Here is a 22977-nt window from a genome sequence, read left to right on the forward strand (position 1 = left end):
GGACATTCCAAGTAGCTATTGGCAAGGCTGAGCTGTCAAGTCTGCCATGCTTATCCCCCATCCTTTCCTGAAGACATCCTCTTCTCCCCCTCCCCCAGGCCAGGATCTGCCTATTCCCACCCACAGCTTTGACTTTCTAGAGGATTCCACTCAAGGGTGGCTTCTACTGTACACTAGGACACCACATTCCCAGGTGGTAACCAGTGCCCAGGTCCCTGAGAGAGGGTTTCATCTTGACAAGGCGCTCCTGGCCTTTTCCCAAGACCAGCTGTGTTCTTAGCCCCGCTATTTACCTGCAGCAAGTCTGAGACCATCTTGAGCCCCAACACCCCATCTCCCAGCATCTTGCTGCCTGCAGGCACCTTGCCACAAAACCTGTCTTCTTGACAGGCAGCTCTTATCTTTGATTTTTTTTTCCTGAGGCAAGATCGCCTGTAGCCCAGGTCAGCATCTAATTCACCATGTAGCCAAGGATGGTCGTGGATGCCCAATCTTCCTACCTCCACCTCCATAGTCTCAAGTTGTGGTCATATGATTTACTCAATGCTAAGGATGGACCCTGGCTCTCATACATGCTAAGCAAGCCCTCTCCCAACTGAGCTACACCCCCAGGCCTCTAGTCTTTTACACATCTGGAGCTCGGGTGTGTGAAATAGCAGTGCCTTCCTGCCCTTCTGGCTCTGTGGGAGCTGAGATAAAGAAAGAGTGTGTGGGTGTGAGCAACCTCTGTTAACTGCTGCAGCTGGGATTTTTAGGACCACTCAGTATGGCCTCTGTGGCCTCCAGTTTTATGACCTCATTTCCCTACACAAACATCAATGTTTACTTAGTGAGATATCTGCTCTGGGGTCAGCTCCAAATACTGATTGCTCCACAAGAAAGAGCTCTGCTGGGCGGAGGGGGGGGACAGGGAAAGCCATCGCTCAACTGGATCTGGTGAACGTGACTGGTGAACAGCAGGAGTGGGGAGCGGTCCGTTCCACGGTGGATACATGTGTATCTGCCATAGAGTGAATCCATCAGACAGGGCTTGAGCTAGCCAGTGGAGATCCCAGGCAGCAAATGTCATCCATAGCTCTGAAGCAGCGCCTGGGTGACAGGGGGACAACTGCAGAACCCTGAGATGCTTCTGAGTAGCTCATAAGTTCTTCACTGAACCCCTGCAGCCTCTCCATTCTCCATCCCTGGATCCTCACCCGCTCAGCCAACCGCGGCCCAGACACCTGGATCCTCCCCACAGCCATCCTTTCTCCAAAATCTGGGTCTGCTAAATACCAAGGACAAGCAGATTAGAAAGGCCTGGTGGGGACAGACCGGCCAGCATGACCTAGGCACTATCATCCTGTGCCCAGGAGTGGGTCTAAGTCCAGGAGATCCACCCAGGTTCTTGTGTCCCAGGGGAATAAAGTGGCATTCTTAAGAAAGAAAAGGCATCCCAGAAAAAAAAAATAGGAATGGGTTGTTATCTTAATTTCATACCTGTTGCCATGATGAAATACTGTGATGGAAGCAGCTTGGGGAAAGAAGGGTTTATTGGGCTCACATTCCAAGTTACAGTCCCTCATGGGGGATGGGAGAAGCCAAGGAGTCAGGAGCCTGAAGCCACTGTCACATTAAATCTGCAGGCAGCAGAAGAGACCAGTGAGTTCATTCCTGCCTGTGCTTAGCTTGCTCTCTCCACTCTAGACAGGTCAGGAGGCCCTGCCTAGGGAATGATTCCACCCACAGTAGGTCTTCACACATCAGATATAGTCAAGACAGTTCCCCGAAGACCTGGCCACAGAACAGCCTAATGTTGATAATCCTTCATTGAAACTTTTCCTGAGTGATTTTTAGATTGTGTCAAGTTGACAATTAAAACCAACCACCATAGCTAATGAGCTTAGCAAAAAGCTCCCGAAAGCACTGGCCAGGAGCCATCTGACCTTTCGTAGGTCATTTACATAGCACCTAATTCACACAATAATTTATATATTGTGGGCCTTTTCTTTTTTCTTTTCTCTTTCTTTTTTCTTTTCTTTTTTTTTTTTTGAGCATGTTCTGTTTGTTGTATGAAGTTCAGGTAGCAAAGGGTTTTCAGTCTTTTCCTGCCTGCTGGCTTCTTTTATTAATATTGATGTCATTTTTTTCCATTTTCATGTAGCCCAGGCTGACCTAACTTCCCATGTAGTCGAGAATGACCTTGAACTCCTGATCTACCTCTGGAGTTCCAATAAAGCACTGGAGATGAGTCAGAACCTTGGGGGCCCCCATGTGTCCCACTTACCTGCCTTATGCCTGTCACTTCTCTGTTGTCTACAGTTACCCCTTCTTTGTCCCCAACTTCCCTGACAGTTTCTGTTTGGCACACACCTCTAACAGTGCTGTTGCCTTGGATGAGAATTTTATATATTATGGCTGCTCATCTCCCTAACAGGGTATTGTTTAGTTTTCCTTGGTGGCTCTTTTTATAAATAACACCATTGCAGGCATTTTCTTTGGGAAAAATTGGGTTTTATACTTTACAGTCAGCATTTCATCTACTCTCCCTTCATTCCTCCATCCATTTGTTCATTGTTTGCTGGTTCATTCATTCTTGCTGCTCTCCAGCAATCTGCATCTCCAGCATCTGGGATGCACCTGTGCCTTTCGACATGGCTGCCGGGGCACCCTTGTCCTGTCCTCTGGACTCCTTGTGTAGCGGCTTCTGAAACTCACCCAGGGTTTTCACATTTTCACCCTCCAGGATGTTGCCAATTTTTGCTAGCTGGTTTTGCCAACAAGAGCTCCCTCCCACCCACAGGTTGAGCAGCTGAGCCACAGCAGGAGGGCACCGGCTGAGGAGATAGCTCTGTCAGAGAGCTGATTCCCAGAACACACATTGAAAGGAAGGAGAGGAGGAAAGGCTGGGTGTGGCAGAACACACTTGTAATCCCAATAAGGAGGAGATGGGGTGGTGGATCCTGGCTCCCTGGCGAGCCTGCCTAACTCAATCTGAATTCCAGACCAGAGAGAGACACTGTCTCAAAACACCAAGTGGATGACACCTGAAGAATAGCGAAGACACACATGCATACACACACACACACACACACACACACACACACACACACACACACGCACACACACACATACATGTGTAAACCAGGCTGGCTTCAGACCCAAAGTGATGCTCCTGCCTCTACCTCTGCCTTCTAAGTGTTGAGATTAAAGGCATGCACCACCAAACCCAGCACAATACACATTAAAAAAAAAAAAAAGACTCCTTCCTTACCTGGGCCAGGAATACAGTTCAGAGTAGAGGGATTGCTTAGGATTCATAAAGTGCTGGGTCCAACTCCACCAATAGCAAACAATGAACCTGCTGAACCTCTGAAAGTGCAATCGCTCTGAACACATGTTAAAAAAATGTGATTTTTTTAAAAACCTCCCAAGTATGCATAGAAAACATAATAAGTGAACTTGCCAATGTGTAGCTTCCCATACAAAACAAAGCAAAACAACCCAGCAAAACCCAAAGCAACAAAGGCCTGTCGGGCAAGGAGGAGGAATTTCTGGTGAGCTTTGAGGGGAGGTTCTGGGTGATGGGAAGGCCTGGACAACCTATGCAAGCCTACTTGCTCTGCAGGAACAGACATAGGCTCTGCTCACTCCGGCAGAGAGGAAAAGAGAGGCCAGGCAGCAAAGCCCAGGCACTGGCGAATTCGGGCCCTGGTAGGATCTAGAAAGAAAGATAACAAGACTCCGTGGTGCTGGTAATCTGCTGCTTGTTCCCAGCAGGTTAGCAACAGCGTGAGGGCACAAGTTCCCTGCTTCTTAACATGGCCTGCCCATCATAGCGTTGTGATCCTGGTGGGTGGCAGGAACTTGAGTCAGCAGAGGTAGGGCTGGAGCACACAGCCCAACAGTCCCCAAAGCCCAGGGCTTGGTGTGTCATGCCGGGTGGTTTCTGCTGTGGGGAATCAGTGACCGTGTAATCCCAGTGGCAGCGGGAAGGCACGTTCTGGGGCCCCATAGGAACAGAGGATGGAACATGGGACTTAGACACTCTCCCCTCCCAGGGCACCCCAGCATGATATGGAGGGGTTCCCATTGTCCTCACCTGCCACAGAAGGTGCACCCACCCGGACTTGGGTCACCTCCAGAAATAACACACAAGCCTTATTCCCTGAGAGTCCTATAGTCACCAAAGTGACTGGGATGACAAGGGTGGCACCTCCTGCCCCTCAAGGGCTGACCCCACCCTGGGACAGGATCTTCATCAACCACAAGTTTGTGCAACACATCAGGGGCTTAAAGCAGTGGAAATGTGTTCTTTTCCCGCTCTGGGGACAGGAAGACACAGGGCAGCCCCAGCAGGCCAGTGAGAAGGTGGCGCTATACCATAGAGACTCAGAGAGGCGCAGAAGCTGCTCTCCTCTTCTGGCCTCTGGTCGCTGGGTGGTGCCTAGCGTTCCTTGGTTTGGGGTTCTGATGCCTGCCTCCACGTCACATGGCCCTCTCCATTTTGAGTCCTACGATCTTTGACCCCTGAGGACCCCATGATGACATCTAGGGCTGGCCACTTGGATCATCTCGCTTTATCCTTGTCGTGTCTGCCATGTCCTTTGCTGAGCAGACAGGTTACAGGGATTACAATGTTTGGAAAATGTCACCAGCTTCCCTCATGCCTTTGACATGTATTTTTTTCCTAACCTCCAATCCTAGATTCATGGTTGCGATTCCTCGTTGTTCATGAAGAAACAGGCACAGAGAAGGCATACAGTTTTCTCCCAGTCACACAGCTCAGACTAAGCTGAGCTGAGCTGAGCTAAAATGAAGCCCAGGTCTATTACTATTGTGTCTGCTATTCTCACTGGCCATCCATCATCTATCCATTCATCATCATCTGTCCGTCCATCCATCCATCCATCCTTTCACCCATCCATCATCCATCTATTTGACACACTAGCATGACCTAAGCCTCTAGTGGCCATAGGCTTAGTACTTGGTAAGCAGACTTAATAGGTGCCTGGTCCTGGGCCTGTCCACCCACCAGGGAGACAGGACAAGCTTGAGCATGTCACTGTCATTGCTCCCAAGGAAGCCCAGTCATCAGCTAAGCTCAAATTGGGAAAGGCTCCGTTTTCCACAGGAGCAGCTCACAAGGTATCCGACCTTGACCTGGGTCTGGAAAACTTCTTGGGCAAGGGGCTCCTGATGTCACTCTTGGGCGAGCAGCTGAGAAGGCCGGAGCTGGGGTCAGTTTTCCATTGCCTCCAAGGCCGCAGGTCACCCCAGAAGGCAGCCCAGGAGAGGTGTAGGCTGACAGTCAAGCGCCTAGCCTCTCTTTGCCTATGTTCACAGAGGCCCCAGACCAAACAAGGAATCATCCACTCCTAGTGTTTCAGCTTACTGCCTTCACTGGCCCCTCATGGTCAGGCCAATGTCTCTTTGGGTCCCAGTGCTTGTCGGTGAAATGGAACATAGGCTCCTGCCTGGCTCTGCCTCTTGGTCCTGTCTCAGCTTCTCAGGGTGGGGTCCCTCCCACTCTCGCCCTTCCCTGATGGGAGATCAGAGCCCACCCAGTGCTCAGATTGAGTCTGAGTGAGTCAGCATGCTGTTCGCTTTCCCAGACAGGCATTGCTGGGTGGGGCTCAGGGCCCCAAACTCCCCTCCAACACACACCCTCCTGCTTCTTTTCCCTTCTCTCACCCCATTAGGACTGAACATGTCCGTTCCTGCCCAGGGCCATTCCGTGCTACGGAGCCCACGCCCTCCCTTCGTTTCCCCATCTGTGAGAGCTGTGCTCTTGTCCCCAGCCTGCAGCACTCTCATACCTCCTCTCTGGGAACACATGGCTCCCGTCATCCTAGCTCCCCAGGGACCTATTACCAAGGGTCTGGGCGTGCTAGCTCAGGCCCAGTCTTGGTGCTAGGGTGCACGTGGCTGGCCATGTGGGATTCTCATCACCTCAACTTCTCCTTTTGTCTCCTGCCAGAATTCCTGTGCTGACATGTGAGAAGGGGGCATGCGTGGGGATGTCAGTAGGGTGAGCTGGGTGTTACCCCCCCCCACCGCTGAGCTCCTGGGTTCCCATGTTGTTAAATATGACAGGGGAAGTGCTGGCTGAGTACCTACTAAGCACCTGGTACAGCCACACTTGTGCTCTGTTCCTGTGTCTGCACCTGCTCGTCCACCTACACCCAGGCCAGCCTGCAGACCAGGAACACTCGGCTCTAAGGCGTGTGGTGCCGGGTGACACCAGAGTGACAACACGGAGATTTAGACCCCCATCTGTCTGCCCTCAAAATCCAAACTCTGCCTGTGCATGTAGGGGTGGCCTCTTAGACACCCCCCACCCAGGGTCAGCTCCAGGTGACCACCATGCGGAGCTTCAGGGAGAGTGCCAGCAAGGGTGACTGAGAGAAAGCTTGTGTTGTAGTGAACCAGAAATACCAGCATGTCCAATCTGACCTCCTGAGGGCAGAGGCTGGCCTCCATCCTGGCTCTTGGGTGAGGCTCATGACTTTTGTATGCACATACATGACTTTTGCATGCACATGTGAGGGAAGATATGCATGTGCACACGTTTGTGTGTGCCAGTGCCTACGCACATACACACATATATGTGGAGGCCAAAGGGGGGCATCAAGTGGCTTCTTCAATCACTCTCCCTTAGTTTCTGAACCTGGAGTTCCCCCCATTGAACTAGAATGGCTAGGAGCCCCAAAGACCCTCCTGTCTCTGCCTCCCCACTGCCAGGATTACAGTTACACATACCTTACCTACCTTTTTTCATAGATGCTGGGAATATGAACTCATCCTCATGCTTGCACAACGAACACGGCACACTGAGCCGTCCTCTCTTCAGCCCACGTCTCCACCTCTGACTCTGTCTTACGTCATTCTTTGTGTCTCTTTCAACGCCCCCAGTCTCCCACACCACAGATGCACATGGTCATACTCACACTCTCCCAGGCTCTGATCAAGTGACTGACCCTTCTTGTTGCCCACCCGCCCTGTCCAACCCAGAGCTCTTCTGAGATTGATCCACTAAGAGTTCAGAAGTAGATAGCATGTCTCAATTTGACGCCCAGGGCCAGATCCAGCCTCCCACCCTGTGTGCCAATATTCTACTATCCTCCCAAATTGAGTCCTAATTTCAGCATGCCCAGAAAGCCTCAGGGGTGGCTCTGGGACTTCTCATACCCCCATGGCTCCAGGCCTGCTCATGCTCCCAGGGCTCCAGGGACCAGATCCCATTGTTGCAGGCCCAGCCTGCCACCCATCTGGCATGAGGGAGGAGTAAAGATGTGTTCTCCGACCTTTAATCAGATCACTTGTCAGGCTTGGTCAATCACCCCATTGTATTCTGGTAAATCTGTTTGGGGTAGCTGTAATGGCTTCTTTGAGTGTCTCACCATGCTACCAGCAGAGTAGAAGTCATCAAGAGCTGTTCTGTCAGAGTGGGATAGCCCTAGAGACTGGGGACACCATCCAGGGTGCAAGCTTAGCTCTATCTAGCACACTCCCGGTTGCCTCCTAGCTGTGGGCATGAGTTCAGTCATGACCCCTTCTCAGGGTCTGGGCCTTCCTAGGGCCACTTGTGGCACAGGAGTTAGTAGCAATGGAGCTTCCTTGGTGACTACGTGACAAGGTGTCCAGTGTCCTATATACACCACAGAGCTTGGGCTGGGAGATAGAAGCCTGTGTCTGGGCAGCAACTCAGATTCCCTAGTTCCTTGACGATGGAGGACCCTGGGAAAGGGAAGCAGGGTTCATCTTTCCCCACAGGACAGCAACTATACTCTAAGACAGAGTCTGTTCCTCTGTGTGGGGACACAGACACCACAGCCACCTGAAGGCCTACTCACCCCTGGGCACCGCCCTCCCCTTGCAGAGTTCTCCATGATTGTATGCATATTACCTTGACAGCACTCATTCCTGCCTTCCTGTCCCAGAGCCACTTCAGACCTGCCTGGGGCTGCTGTGTGGCCTCAGTCTGCTGCTAGATATCCCCGAGTCATCACTGACTGTCTTGGGGCCCCAGCTGTGGCTAGACCACTCTGAAACCTCAGTGTCAAGGAGGCCCCATTCCTGGGTTTGGAGCCTGGGGAAGGTCATTTGCAGCCACCAGCTTATACGTCCTTGTCTTCCTCTCATTTCTGTACCTGTGATAAAATACGCTGACAAAAGGCACCTTAGTGGAGAAGAGGTGTGTTTGGCTTACAAGTCCAGGTCACCGTCCATCATTGTGGGGGAGTCCAGGCAAGAACCTAAGGCGGCTAGTCACATCACAGCCAGTTAGGAGCAGAGAGACAATAGATTAATGCACACTTACTTGTGCCAAGCCTGCTTTCTACATCCTACAGGCCAGAATGCCCCGCTCAGGATGTACTGCCCACAGTGGGTTCAGTCTTTCCATATCTACTATGAAGATGGTCTCCCACAGGTGTGCCCAAAGACCAACCTGATCTAGATGGTCCCTCGTTGAGATTCTTTTCCTGGATGATGTCAGCTTGTGTCAAATTGACAATCGAGGCCAAGCATCAAAGCCTCCAAGCCCCAGTTGCACACCGACCTCATCCAAGACATGTGACTTCAGCCTCAAGCTTATCCCTGGGAGCCATACTGCTGTTCTGTCTGAGTCTCCCTCCCTGAACTGCCTGTGTGTGGTAGGAACATGAATGGCCATCCTGATACAGTCACAGCCAGGGCTGGAGGGACACACATGGCCTGAAGTATACCAGTCAGCCCTGCTCCTCCTCCCTTGGTGACAAACAGCAACCCCTTCACAGAACAGGCTACACCACAATCCCCATAGGAGTGCAGCTCCCTAGGTGGATCCCCTCCACAGCTGACTCGGGAGTGACAGCGGCTGAAAGTGCCTTGTGATTTATGCCAGTGAGCTTGTCACCCACTGGGGAAATGCCTCTGGGCGCCTGTGGGGTACCATTCCTAGTCAGGTGTGCATGCTCCAAGGTGCCCGGATAAACCATGCTACTGGGCGAGCCCAGTTGCCCTGGGCAAGCAACCTGAGACCCTAATAGTGTTCTCTGGGAGATGTGGAATAAGTTTGTGAAGGAGCTTCAGTAACAGAGTTGCCCATGGGGTCTCTCACTGTCCAGGTGGCAGATATGAGAAGGGATTTGCACAAGGCAGAGGATGAGGATGCAGATGGCATCTGGGGCCTTGGGCAAATCGCAAGGGCTGCACATGGCCGGGCAGGCTCATTGGGTTTGCATGGCTAAGGCCCTGACATCACAGATGCTAAAGAGTGACACAATAGAATGCTTCCTTCCAGATCTGTGCAGCGGCCTTCAAGAAGGGACCCAAGTGTTGAGCAGAGCCGTGGCCTCCAAGACATTCAGATGTTGACTGAAGTCATGCCAAGCAATGAGGACCAAGCCATGTGCCCACATGATTGCTGAGGGGATTCAAGACAGGGGACTCCAAATGAGAAACACCATCACATAAGGAGAGCTAGGACAACATTCCATATTTTAGTTGCAGCTCACCACTCACCAGCTTGAAAACTGTTCTCGGGCTGTTGCAGTAACTCAGTTGGTAAAGTGCTTGCTTTGCAAGCATGAAGACCAATCCCCAGAACCCACATAAAAGACCTGGGCATGGTGGCACGGTGTATGCTTACAACCCCAAACCTGGGGACGCAGAAGATGAGTAGGTCACAGGCTCAGGAGCTGGCCAGCCTAGGCCAGTGTGGCTATGATACTTAAAATACAGTTTTTAAAAAAGTTAAACGGTGAAACGGATAGCATCTCAGAAACAACAGCCGGGTTGACCTTTGGCCTCCACGTGCATGTATGCGCACACACGCACCCCTCACGCAGAGAAACTGCTGTTGAAACTTGAACTTCTTCGCTGCTGGTTCTGCATCTGAGTAAGCTGACTGAAGCCTAACCCCTGCCCTTATGGATCCAGCCTTTTGCTCAGTCTGTTGGCAGTGAAGCTCCTAGGATCTCATTCCTGGAGCTGCTGTTGTCATGTTTGGTCTGTGTACTGTCCATGTTCCTAGCCTACATGCATTGCCCACGCACTGACATGCACAGGCACACAGGGGCAGGGTTGCAGCCCACATGTGTGGTCAGCAAAGCCAGAGGGGGTGTTCAGAGTTCCACGGACAGGGTTGCCGCGCCGGCAATGGAGTGTGCGGCCTCCTCTCTGCGGGTGTGGACCAGCCAGCACATGGAGGCCAGAGCACAACTTCCAAGTGCCATTCCTCGGGTGCCTTCCACCTTTGGTTGGAGACAGGGTCTCTGTTTTCCTTGAACTTTGCCAAGCAGCAAAGCTGGCAGGCAGTGTGCTCCAGGGGTCTGCCTGTGTCTTCCTCCATCTCCACCGGGCTGGAAGCCCGTTCCACCACTCCCAATTCTTACCATTGTCTCTGGGGATTGAACTCAGGTCCTTAAACTTGCAAGGCAAGCACTTTACCTGATAAGCCATCTCTCAAAGCCCCAGGGATCTTCCAGCCTAGGTCCCTGGCTGAGGCTTCCAAGGTCTGACTCTAAGCTAAAGATGACCAAGGGAGGATGACAGAAAGCAGAAAGACAGGCTTCTGTGGGGAGGCTCTCTGTGAGTGGCCTAATGACAATGGAACCTTCCGTGGCTTGGGGTTCTTAGTGGGGTATTTGTTCCCCACAGGTCTCTCTGAAAATATCACCTTTTTTCTCCACAGGCCTCCCACCTTGAGTGGCAGCCCTGTCATCTCAGATATCTCCTTGATCCGACTTTCTCCACACCCTGCCGGCCCTGGGGAATCTCCCTTCAGTGCGCACCACCCCTACATGAACCCCCATATGGAGCACTACCTCCGGTCTGTACACAGCAGCCCCACACTCTCCATGATCTCTGCAGCCAGGGGCCTCAGCCCTGCTGATGGTAAGTCGTGTTGGAGCAGGAACAGCAGGGACATTGGGTGGGGTGCTAAGGGTGACCCAGTGGCGCTGTCTACACAGCCAGCCTGTTTTCCACAGTCTTCCAATAATATGTAAAATTACAGTTTCATCGGTTAGGTCAAAGCCCTCGTGATCCAGTCATTCCCCCAAAGTAGCATCTCTGCACATCGCACTGGGATCCAAGCTTTCAACACATGGGCCACTGAGGGGTGTTTCATATCCGGCCATAGCAGTCATCATAGGAACAGACTACTGCTTGCAACACCCCAAAGGCTGTCAAAGCCAGTATTAAGTAAGGACTGTTGTGTAGGACCTCCAGGAACTCAGCATCAAAAGGGAGGCAGAGCAGCGCTGGCTGCTGCCTAGATCTGTTTTCTGTCTCTATGCTGATCAACACAGATCATCTCCCAAACCTAGGGTTCCCCTGGAGCTGGAGTTGCAGGCAGCTGAAGCCCTAATCTCCAGGAGTAGACCAGTGACTTTGTGTCAGCTCAGATGTTCACAATGGAGCAGCCCACTGGATCAGGTTGATTTGAACCAGAAGTGAGCCAACATGTGATATAGTTGCTCTCCCAGATGTAAATTTTATCCTACGGGCTGAAGCTCAGTTGGTAAGTCTGAGTTCAATCATCCAGAATCCAAGTTTTTTTTTTTTTAAAGAAGACAAGAAACAGCAAGTGGGGCCAACTGGCAAGCCATTGGACTCGCAGCGCCAGGGAGGCAGAGACTGAGGCTTGCTTGCTGGCCAGTCTAGTATAATCAGTGAGGTCCAGGTTCAGTGAGAGGCCCTGCCTCAAAGAGACAGTGGAGAGCAGATGAAGAAGACATCCAGTGTCGATCTCTGGCCTCCATGTGAGCTCAGGTCGTGATGCGTGGGCTAGGAGGGTCTACACTGAGACCCCAGGCCAGAGGTGAATTTCTTTTTCTTTCCCTAAACAGTAAATTCTTCTTTAAAAAGATTTTATTTATATGTTTTCATTTCGTGTGTGTGTGTGTGTGTGTGTGTGTGTGTGTGTGTGTGTGTGTGTGTGTGTGTGTGCGTGCATGTTTGCACAGGCCCTCCAGAGGCCGAAGAGCACATTGGATCCCCGGAGCTGGATTACACGGAGTTGTGGGCTAGCCAGCACAGGGGCTGGGAGCTGAACTCAGGTCCTCTGCAACAGCAGTATATGCTCTTAACTGCTGAGCTATCCCCTGAACAGTAAATTTTGACGGCTTCTTTCTCTGCCCCTTGTACAGTAAATGCTGACCGTTTCTTTCTCTTACCTTCTGTGACAGTGGCCCACGAGCATCTGAAAGAGAGGGGACTATTTGGTCTTGCTGCCCCAGGCACCAACCCTTCAGACTATTACCACCAGATGACGCTCATGGCAAGCCACCCTGCACCTTACGGGGACCTTCTAATGCAGAGTGGGGGTGCTGCTGGCGCACCCCATCTCCATGACTACCTCAATCCTGCGGATGGTGAGTGCTAGAGGGTGGGGCATGGAAGGGAAATGGTGCTGGGCTAGGTGACTGACTGCCACAGAAAGTGGACTTTCAGTGCCTTTGGAGGCAAGAGACACACAAGCGGACATCTACACTGCACCCCTACACTGTCTACGCTGCCAGACATGGGAACTGAGAGCTCTATGGCCATCACAAAGAACGGGATGTGCTCACTTAGCTTTGGGAAGAATCTGTAGGGGAACGCTATAGTCACTGCCCGATATTGGGAATTGGTAAGCTAAGATGGAGCAGGGAAAACAAAATAGGGATGGATGCGAAAACCGGGGTAGCGGGATGCAACTTTGAGAACCAGAGTCGGGGAGTCAGGGAGACAAGGGTATCCCTCATAGCTGTGCAGGGGATGCTATTCAAGCACAGAACTCAAGAGGCAAGCCCACCAGCTGGCTTGGGGAAGAGCTGTCCCAGCAGAGGATCCGCAGGTGTGAAGGGCCTAAGGCAGCAGTGTGGGCTCAGAAGATCCGTGTGATTGGTAGAAATCAAGTAAAAGGCAGGAATAGTGCTGAGGTCAGTGTCCTGGGGTGGGCTGTGCCAACTAGTTGGGGCTTGTTAAGGGCCTTGCCCTCTGTTAGCATGAGATAGGACTGCGGAACCCTGCTGATCTGAGAAGTCAGGGCAGGCAGCAGGGCAGGCAGCAGTAGACCTCTTCGGTGAGCCGTAGCTGAGTTGCCTTAAAGGGGACCACTGGGTGGCGGTGTAAGACACACTCCCAGCTCGGAAGTGCAGGGAAGAGGGGTGTACCACTCATGTTCCTCTTTGCTGTAACTAAGTATCTGGCCCTTCCCCCTCAGTAAAGACACCTGATAGAGGCAGCTGAGTTCGGAGGGTTTGCTGTGGCTTGCACTGCAGCCACGGTGGGGATGGCATGGTGGCAGGGCTGTGAGGCAGCGAGCACGTCACATCTGGAGTCAAGAAGAAAGGCCATATTCTCCTTTGTGCTCAGTCCGGGGCCCCAACCCACAGAATGGGGAGGCTCACATTCAGGTTGGTCTTCTCACCTCAATCGGCATGATCTAGAAAACCCTGCACACTCACATCTCCTAGATGATCCTGTATCTTCCCAACTTAACATCTGTTATAAACCATCACAAAGAGCCAAGGTCAATGCCGGGCCTAGGGCCCAGGGGATAGGATTGGGCTGTCAGTGGCAAGATGGGAACGTGCTGGGCTGTTTGGCAGGGCAGAAGGTCGGGAGCCTTGGATGGATGAGGTCTTAGGTGCACAGCAGACAGCACGCCCTTCCTTCTCACTAGAAGCCATCCTCGTAGCTGCTTTCATTAAGTGCCACAGCCCCCTGACTATGAGCCCCTGGGTCAGCATGCGGCCCCTGCCAGTGGAAAAGAAACCGAAGCTCAGTGTCATTGTCTCCCTCTGTCAGATTCCGTTCCACCCAGCGACCCTAGAGCTGTCCAAGGATGCTGGGCTGTGGGCTGGGTAGAGGAATAAGGAACCATCAAGAACTAGGTTGGTGGCGCCTTCAGACAGCTCTTCCCTGGCCCTGCTGGGAGCAGCTTCTTCGTGCCACAGTGACACATGGTGGGGAGACACAGGCCTGCAGAGAGGCCATCTGGTCCTGCAGGGCAGCAGGTTGGAAACGGGCTGTGGCAGCTGTTTAGAGGCCGCCGCGGCTGCGAGATTCAGGGTGGGCCCGTGCCATCCAGGCCTCGGCTCACACCCTAGGCTCCATTCCTGGGCTCCCTGCCACATCCACAACTACAACTCTGTTCAGTGGCCTTGCTCCGGTTGAGCTATCTCTTTACAGAGGTAGGACTTCTCCAGGAAGTCTGTCTAGATGCTTCCTGCCTCCTCTGGTTTGTCCTGCCTCTCTGAGACTTAAAGACACCCCCTCACCACCGCCATCACACACACAAGGTCAAGTTTCTCTGACCATCCCTGCCATTCCCTGCTGGGAGGCTGTTGAGCGCCAAAGCAATGCTGCCAGCATTCGGTCTAGGGTCTGTCCACCTTTCTGTGCCTTCCCCGAGAAGGTGCTGGGTACAGGACTCAGCACAGTGTAGGGACCCATCTGTGGGTCTCCTTTCTATCCTTTATCACAGCAGCTAGTGGGGTCAGGATTGGGGAGGGTGCATCCTGCATACAGTGTTTGACAGTGTTGTGAACCCAGCCACAGCAACACAAGGCCGAAGGGAGGTGCTGAGGTCAAGTGCAGAGTCATGGCCATATGCCAGCTTCTGCCACTCCAGGCAGCCTCCCCCCAAGGCCTACAGCAGGAACATGGACATCACTGGCAAGTGGACAGATGCATTGATGCCATGGCTAGGGGACCAAGCTGAGTCGGTGTGCCCACACAGCAGGAGAGGCAGAACTGGGCAGGCAGGAGTCACCCTGTGACAGTGATCCTGAGCACCTACCTGGGTGTGCACCTCCATGCAATGCCATGCATGCAGCAGAGAGAAAAATGACAATGAGCACTTCTCCTGTGCCTGGAGTTAGGATCTTGCTTAGAATGAGTAAGCAAGTCCCCAAGCCTCTAGGTAGATGGGCCACACTGCCCTCTTGCCAGTTCCTGAACTCTCCTTGAGAAGGCAGCTGGGCAGCAGGGTTTGGATTCAGCAGAGCAGCTGGGCAGGAAGCAGAGGGGAGCCATTTACTGATACCTTGGGACCTAGTGAGGAGATAGCAGGGAGGACCCAGGTCATCCCCTGCTGTTCCCTGCCTTCTTTGGGATAGCTAGACCTAGAGAGAGCAGTGCGTGGGACACAGTGTTTATATGCTACGTGAACTGAAGGAGAATGCAGTAAGTGTAGAACGAAGGTAAATGTGTCTACTGGCTAGCATTCACGGGGGTTCAGTAAACGCTAGGTGTGACCTCTGACTACCGGTATCCCTTTACCTCTTTCAAATCCACCCTCATCTCCAGGAGTCCACACCTCACCCTTCCCCTCATAGTGCTTCTACCCAGGTCATAGGCTACTCGGGATGTCATGTCCTCATCATCTCCCCATCCATCTTGTCCCCAAGTGTGCTTGGTGTGGCTTGTCCCCTCACCCCACAGCTCTGCACTTACCAGAGCTATCAGGGTCAGAGCCTCAGCCCTGGCAGCAATAACAGACTCAGCCGTCCATCCTCAATAGGCCAACTAAACACACCCGTAAAAGTAAAAAACAGAGAAAAGAGATGTTTACTGTGACCACATTGGAAACAGGAACAAAGGTGTCCAGTGAGCACACACACATACACACACACACACACACACACACACACACACACACACACATACACACACACACCTTCCATGTTCAGTGTTTAAATACAAAGTTTAGGTTTAAATGGAGGGCAAGAAGTATACATAGATATGGTCCAGCCATTAAATCTCCCCTGCAAGGTGTTCTGACAAGTTGTCAGAACTGTGTGAACTCTTTTTGGGAGACAAGCTCACCCTCAGGCTGGCACCAGCTTCAGCCCTTCCCTTCTCCCAGTGTGTGGCGCCTGGGGAAGTTCCAATAGTTTGGATTCTATTGTCTTCTAGCTGTGGGACCCAATGTCTCCTTAGGACATCTTCTTCCTACATCCCCATTGCTGCATCTCAGAACAGGTCCCGATGCCTCCTCTCTGCCTGTCTGCAGTGTCCTGCCAGCGGGCTTGAGGGCTGTGCAGCTCCAAAATCATCCTGGGCACCATGTCCTGGGCACTTGAGACACCAGGGGAACTCCAGGAACCCAACTCTAGCTGACCTGGATGTCTTTCACATAAGATGGCCAGCCTTACTGCTGGACGGGGTGGCTCACAGCCCGTAAGACCTGCTGAGTCAGGAGTGACCAGCACAGGAAACCTGGAAGAGAAAGTTTTTTAGTGAAGAAGTCACTGGCACAGGCAGAGAACCTGCTGCCAGCTGTGGGTGGCATAGTAGGGACTGGGGACAGCTACGTTCTCCAGAACATCCAGCATTGGCCACATCTGGGACCTGGGCATGTCTAAGAAGCAGGAAGGTTGGGGCCGTCGGAGTCGGCGGGCTGGTGGAGCGCCCACCTCCAAGGGCAACCACCACTTGCTGGAAAGCTTACCACAGCCTCTCCCCACTTCTGTGTTAGGGTCAGCAGATTCCCAGACACCTGAGCAGGATTGGGATGGCAGTGGTAACTGGGGGGGGGGCTGGGGACAGAGTTTATAAACAGCCAGCCGCTTCTTTCTCTTGGTTCCTAATCTGTCACAACCCAAGAAAACCATACCCGTTGGTAATGGTGTTGTTTTTCGTGCTCATCTTCCTCAGTAGGGGGTCTCCAAGATTTACTCCTTGTTTTTTACTCAGATTGGAACCTAGGGCCTAGCAATGCTACGTGTCTTCTCCACCACTGAGCTAGGCTCAGACTCTTCTTCCTTTTCTCTTGAACTATGCATTTTACTTATTTGTTGCATATATGTGAGCATGCATGCCACGGTGCTCATATGAGAGTTGGTCTTCTCTTCCCATCATGTGTGTGTGGGGGGTGATCTCAGGCCGTAAGACTTGGCAGCAAGCACCTCTAACTGATGCACCTTCTCAGATCTACCCCAGCCCTTTCCAAATCAGTGGGAGGCAGAGCTTCAGATTTCTATAGTGTACAGGGCACTTCCCCTCAGCTTGGGCACATGTGCATGTAATCAGTCCATTGTGTTTCTGAGAGATGCCAAGTAAGCCCCGCCCCGCCCATCCTGCCCCTATAACACCCCCCCATCATCCTCCTCCTCCCCTCAAGTAAGCCAGGGCAGACCCTGCCAACCCCTGTATTTTCTGCGCCCCACCCCCACAGGATGCTTCAGTCATAGATAACTTAGATCTTTTGACCAGGTTCCTTTTTGCTCCATGTTCTTGCAGAAGAAATGGTGCACACACTCAGTGCTGTTTGCTCAGCATACATCCTAAGTAAGTTTCCCTGTTGCTATGATAAAGCACTGATCAAAACCGACTTGTTGGAGAAAGGGTTTATTTCATCCTACAACATCCAGGTGACACTCTGTCACTGAAGGAAGTCAGGGCAGGAGCTCGAGGCAGGGAGAACGGAAGCAGAGGCTGTGGGGAACAGTGCTCACTGACTTAGTTTGCTTTGTTACACAGCCCAGGACCACCTGCCGAGGGGTGGCACCACCCACAGTGACCTGGACCTCCCCACATCAATCATCAATCAGGAAAATTCCCCTACACGTTCGCCTACAACCAGACTTTGAAGACAATCTCTCAGTTGAGGTTTCTTCTTCCCAGACGAGTCCAGCTTGTGTCAAGTTCACAAAACAAACTAACTAACCGTCACAGCGTGTATCACATACCAGGTCAGGTTCTAGACCCCAGGCATGATGCTGAACACCACTTCAAGTTCTGCCCCAAGGAGCTCTCTGTCTGTCTGTCTGGCCAGGCGCCAGGCTGCCTTTTGTAAGTACGCCAGTGTGAGTCCTGACCTGACCTGACCCGGCCTCTCACTGCCGTCTCTCTCTCGGCAGTTGCCTTCATGTCTCGGGAAGGGGCACCCGGCAGAGAAGAGAACATTCCAGAGGCTTTGTGTATCCAGACTGTGAGGCAATCTGGGCTGGTAGCCACTCAGCCCTCAGATCCACCTCCAGCTCCCCCACATCTACAGCATGGTTTTACCTTAGTTAAGTGCCCAGTGCACAAGGGTGTTTTTAACATTCATAACTGATTTAACTTTGGGGTTAAATAAACGGTTCTTAAAATGGAACTTTTTTAAGACGTGGACTCACGTAATCAGGACTGGCCTTGAACTTACTATGGAGCTGAGGATGACCTTGGATCTCTGATCCTCCTGCCTCTACCTCCCAAGTGCTAACATTACAGACCTGTGGCATCATGCCAATTTATGTGGTGCCAGGCACAGAACCCAGAGCTTCATGCATGATAGATAAGTACTCCACCAAGTGAGCAGCATCCCCACCCTAGAACTTTCCATCCCCCCCCCCCAAGGGCTGAACTTGATCATAAGCTGAAGAGGACACCTCTGTCTGAGAGCTTCTCATGGGTTTTGTGTGCACCCCACACGTGGGACACGTTAGGTGGGTCAGACAGACAGCAAAGCCTCTGACAGGTCCAGACACCAATGCCACCTTCCTCCCTGGGCCACAGTGAGGGCGGGGTCAGGGACATGAGGCTCTCATACCACAGGAAGGACCAGGAGCTGAGCCCCTGAGAAGGGAACAGAACCAGTCTCGAACCCACGGTCATCCATTCCTCTGCTGCCGGCTCTGCAGAGAGCGCGGAGCTCACTCGTCACTGGCCCCTGGCATGGGGCTTTCTCACACTAGGCTGTTGATGTTGGCACCGTAGCACAGGGCCGCCACAGTCAGAACCCGCCTCCCCCATCACTCCATAAGATTGAAATGCTCTGACTGAAGGATTGTCTGCCCACAGCCCTATAACTCCTCAGCTGTGTTTTATCGTCATATTGACACTAATTTGACTCGGATGTCACCTCCATCCCGATGCTCATTCTTTATGCAGGCTGCAGATGGGGAGGCTCAGAAACTGATGGCATTGATCTCATAGGAGAGAGGCAGATGCCTCTGGGGCCTCCGGGGACTGCGGCAGGGAGTTCAGACGCAGCCTGGGACAGAGGGGAGACTGAGGCTGGGGAGAGCAGACTGCGTGTCCCCCAGGCTGCTGAGCACAGGCCGGGAGTGAGCTGAGCCAGAGAGGTCATTTGAACCTGACTTGACCAAGATACACAGGAGCTGTCCTTATGACATAACTTAGGTAGGGCACATTGGCCTCTACTTAAGTCCCCAGCTCTGTGGCCTGACCATGGAGGTTTCTCCATGTGACGGATGGGGGCTTGGGTCAGTAGACTCAACTCCTCAGAATAAAACCCAAGAGTGAGCCCAGAAAAGACCTGGGCCAGCTGTAGTGGATTACACCTGTAATCTCAGCACTTGGAAAGTCTAAGTGAAAGACTCAGGAGTTCAAGGCCACCCTGAGCTACATCAGACCCTGCCTCAAAAAAAGAAAGAAAAATGGGGGGGGGCATATGGCAGGGAAGATTTAGCCCATTCAGCAAAGGGTTTGGCCTTGAAAGCATGAGGACATGAGTTCAAATTCCCAGAATCCATGTGGAAAGTAGAAGGGGTGGGTGTACGTGTAACCCCAGCAGTGGAGAGACACAGGAGGGGTGACTGCACCTGTAACCCCAGCAGTCAGGGGGAACAGGAGGGGTGACTGCACCTGTAACCCCAGCAGTGGGGGGATGGGTTGCAGCTGCAGGAGGATCCCTGGAAGCTTGGAGGCCAGCCAGCTTAACCAAATTGGTAGGCCCAGGACAAAGACCCACCTGTCTCAAACATATCAGTGTTGACATGGTCTCCCTGCACACACATGTATACGCACACATGCTCACGTATGTGCCCATACACAGGAAGGAGAAAAGGAGGAGGAGAGGGCATGGGAGGAGGGGAGAGGGGGGAGCTAATGGCTGAGACAGAGACAGACAGAGACAGGGACTGACCACAACGGACATCTTCTGAGGGAGAAGAGGCAAGTGGCCGGTCACTCGGTGGCCAGTGGTAGGACAGGCAGCAAGCACAGATGAATGGCTGCTGGGAGCGCACCAGTCCCCAGACATAAATCACAGGAAAAGCACGGGAAATGAGTGCCAGGCTTTTCTTCCTATTTAGTGATTTATCAAGGGAAGAGGCGCGTTAATAAACACATTTCCCTCGAGGGCCAGGAATAACAGAGATGAATACTACTGTCAGTTTTGGCCTGCTTCCTCTTGTTAGGGGCACCCGAGAGGGTGGGAGTCAGAGTGTTAGCAGCGAAATCTCCTTTTGAAAAATATATGGCGATGGGCTGTGGCGATAGCTCAGTCAGGAAAGTGCTTGCCTTGCAAGCCTGGGGCCCTGAGTTCCGTTCCCTGGGACCCCTGTGGAAAAGGGTGTGTGGGCACATCCTCCCAGAAGGTGGAGGCAGGTTGGTCCCTGGGGTTTAGTGGGCCCCCAGCATAGCTTACTTGGTGAGTTCTAGGCTAGTGAAAGACGCTATCTAAAACAGATGGACGGTTCCTGAGGAGCAACACCCGAGAACATCTCCTGACATTTACATGCACATGCGTGCACACAAACACGCACATGAACAAACACTCACAAAGAAAGCATATGCCAAAGACGTGTTTGAGTCTTTAGCGGATGCTGGGCCCCTTGTGTCTCCTCGTGTTCTCAATTTTCCACTTAGTTCATTACAAAGAGTCTGAGGGAGGGCCTCCTTTTGCCTCTAGCTTTGAGGTAAGGATTGTCAAAGCACGGGAATGAGGTGCCCAGAGATTGCCCGGCTGGAAGCCTGGGGTGGGGATGGAGGGTGTTGGAGGTCACTGCCATAGGCTGGGTCTCCTTTTCTAGACTTTGACCCTGTCCTTTGTCATAAACTGTTAGCCCACTCTGCCCATCCACAAAGGCATGCTCACCCCTTACAGAAGCCCTTGCTGTTAGCCCTGTCACCCAGACATGTGGACAGGGTCACTAGCGTTAGGATAAAGCAAGAGTAGGACCTTGGCTGATTCCATGGCAGGTGAGGGTGACCGAGGCGGGGTACAGACACGCCAGGCAGACAGAGCTCAATTGAGAATTTTTTTTAGAAGGGAAAGGTGAGGGGTGGGGGGAAAGGTAAAGAGACACAGAGACAGAGAGGACGGAAGAGAAGAGGGAGATAGGAAAAGTCCTGTTTGCCCCAGCGGAGCAGCAGGAAAGAGAGAGGGAAAGGGAGCGTGAGTGGGCGGGGCCTTTCTTCTAAAGGGGTCCTGTGTACCTGTGTGAGACTACATAACCGTGGAACCCAGGGCTGGCCAGGGTACTGCCTGAGTGCATTCTGCCAGGTGACAGGGGCGGGCCAGCATAATGCCTGAATCCTTATAACTGGTGCCATCCTTGGAGCTCCGTATGGTGTCACAACAGCCTGTACAACACGCCATCTTGCCTTTATTAGAGGGAGGATGGGGAAGGTTGCATGATGTCCTGCACAGCACTTGGGCAGTACCAGGGCCGCTTGCAGGCAGCATCTCCAGCCAAGGCATGTGAAGGCCCAGAGTCCCGGATGGAGGCCAGCAAGGCAGCCATTGCTCCTCACAGGTATCTAGAAAGGTGAAGACATACCCCAGAACTCACCTTATTTTGCTATAAGCCAAGCCATCCATTGCCTGACTTCACATTTTATGGCAGCAATGAAGGCTGCTACCACCATAAGACTCCATTGTGGGACAGTGAAGAAACATTAATGACTAGAGTCATCCAGTAATGTCAGGCCATTTCTAGACCAATGTTGTCCAGAGAAGAGATTTAGAATTTTTCCAGAGGGTGATGGTGAAGGAGGAAGAGCAGACTGGAGTCTGTGTGTGTGTGTGTGTGTGTGTGTGTGTGTGTGTGTGTGTTAGTATACACATTGAGGAGTGTCCAAGCATGGGTAGTGTATGTGTGGGCATATGTGTGCATGCTCGGGAGGTATGAACATTCAAAGCAGCATATTCCCACAGCCCAGGTGACCCAGAGCTGAGGGTCCCCAAGTGTGAGCACATCCGTGTGTCACATGGCCTCTCTCCATTGCTCTTCCTCTGCCTCCTTGGTCCCTCACAGCATCCTTTCCAGTAGGTTCTGAGGAGCCAGCCAGAAGCCAGGCATCACACTAAGACTGTGGAGCAGTCATCCAGCCTCTACTTCACAAGGTTCCTCCACAGTGGAGGGAATTCCGGTGCTATACCAGCTGCAACAATGCTGGTGACCCTATGACCCGTAACTCTGTTCACTCTCCTCCCCATGAGAATCTCTTCAGTGTTAAAAATGAGCCCATCGCCGGGCGTTGGTGGCGCACACCTTTAATCCCAGCACTCGGGAGGCAGAGGCAGGCGGATCTCTGTGAGTTCGAGACCAGCCTGGACTACCAAGTGAGTTCCAGGACAGCCTCCAAAGCCACAGAGAAACCCTGTCTCGAAAAACCAAAAAAAAAAAAAAAAAAAAAAAAAAAAAAGAGCCCATCACCACGACACCACAGCATGGAGAAATCTCGGACATTCACGGTGTGGGTAGAAATGGGTGATACTGACATGCCTTTTGTTGTCTGCCACAGCTTCGAGATTCTCCAGCCCACGTGTGACCCCCCGCCTGAGCCGCAAGCGGGCGCTGTCCATCTCCCCACTTTCAGACGCTAGCCTCGACCTGCAGCGCATGATCCGGACCTCTCCCAACTCGCTGGTAGCTTATATCAACAACTCCAGGAGCAGCTCAGCAGCCAGCGGCTCCTATGGACATCTGTCGGCCGGTGCCGTCAGGTGAGCCCCGATAGCAGATGGGGATAAGAACCAGGAGCTGGGCTTGACCACATGGCAGAATTTCAGGTAGAACTTTAGACTGGAGAAAGGCAGAACTTAATGCTAGTGTCTCAACACACTAGAAACTATGCTGATAATTCAAAAGCAGTAGTGAGACTGGCAGGCATGTGACTTTTTAGTAGAATCCTTGACTGGCATGCACAAAGCCCTGGGTTCCATCCCCAGCACTGTATAAAACCAGGCATGGTGACACAGACCAGTAATCAGCACTCAGGGCATAGTGGCAGGAGGATCAGAAGTTCAGAGCCACTGGCTACATAGTGAGTTCGAGGACAGCCTGG

The 22977-nt window shown here is 52.4% G+C and overlaps 1 protein-coding gene across 1 annotated transcript in view; it reads left to right on the plus strand.

Moving 5' to 3' along the window:
* The window catches only part of Gli2 (GLI family zinc finger 2), a 226845-nt gene that overhangs the window by 178233 nt on the left and 25635 nt on the right, over positions 1-22977 (plus strand). Inside the window, exons 4-6 of the mRNA XM_040738479.1 lie at positions 10658-10860; positions 12156-12341; positions 22435-22636. Coding sequence (XP_040594413.1) covers positions 10658-10860; positions 12156-12341; positions 22435-22636 — 591 coding nt within the window. The remainder of the gene's footprint in view (positions 1-10657; positions 10861-12155; positions 12342-22434; positions 22637-22977) is intronic.

Source organism: Mesocricetus auratus, unplaced genomic scaffold, assembly GCF_017639785.1.
Source record: "Mesocricetus auratus isolate SY011 unplaced genomic scaffold, BCM_Maur_2.0 Super-Scaffold_100676, whole genome shotgun sequence".
Lineage (NCBI taxonomy): Eukaryota > Metazoa > Chordata > Mammalia > Rodentia > Cricetidae > Mesocricetus > Mesocricetus auratus.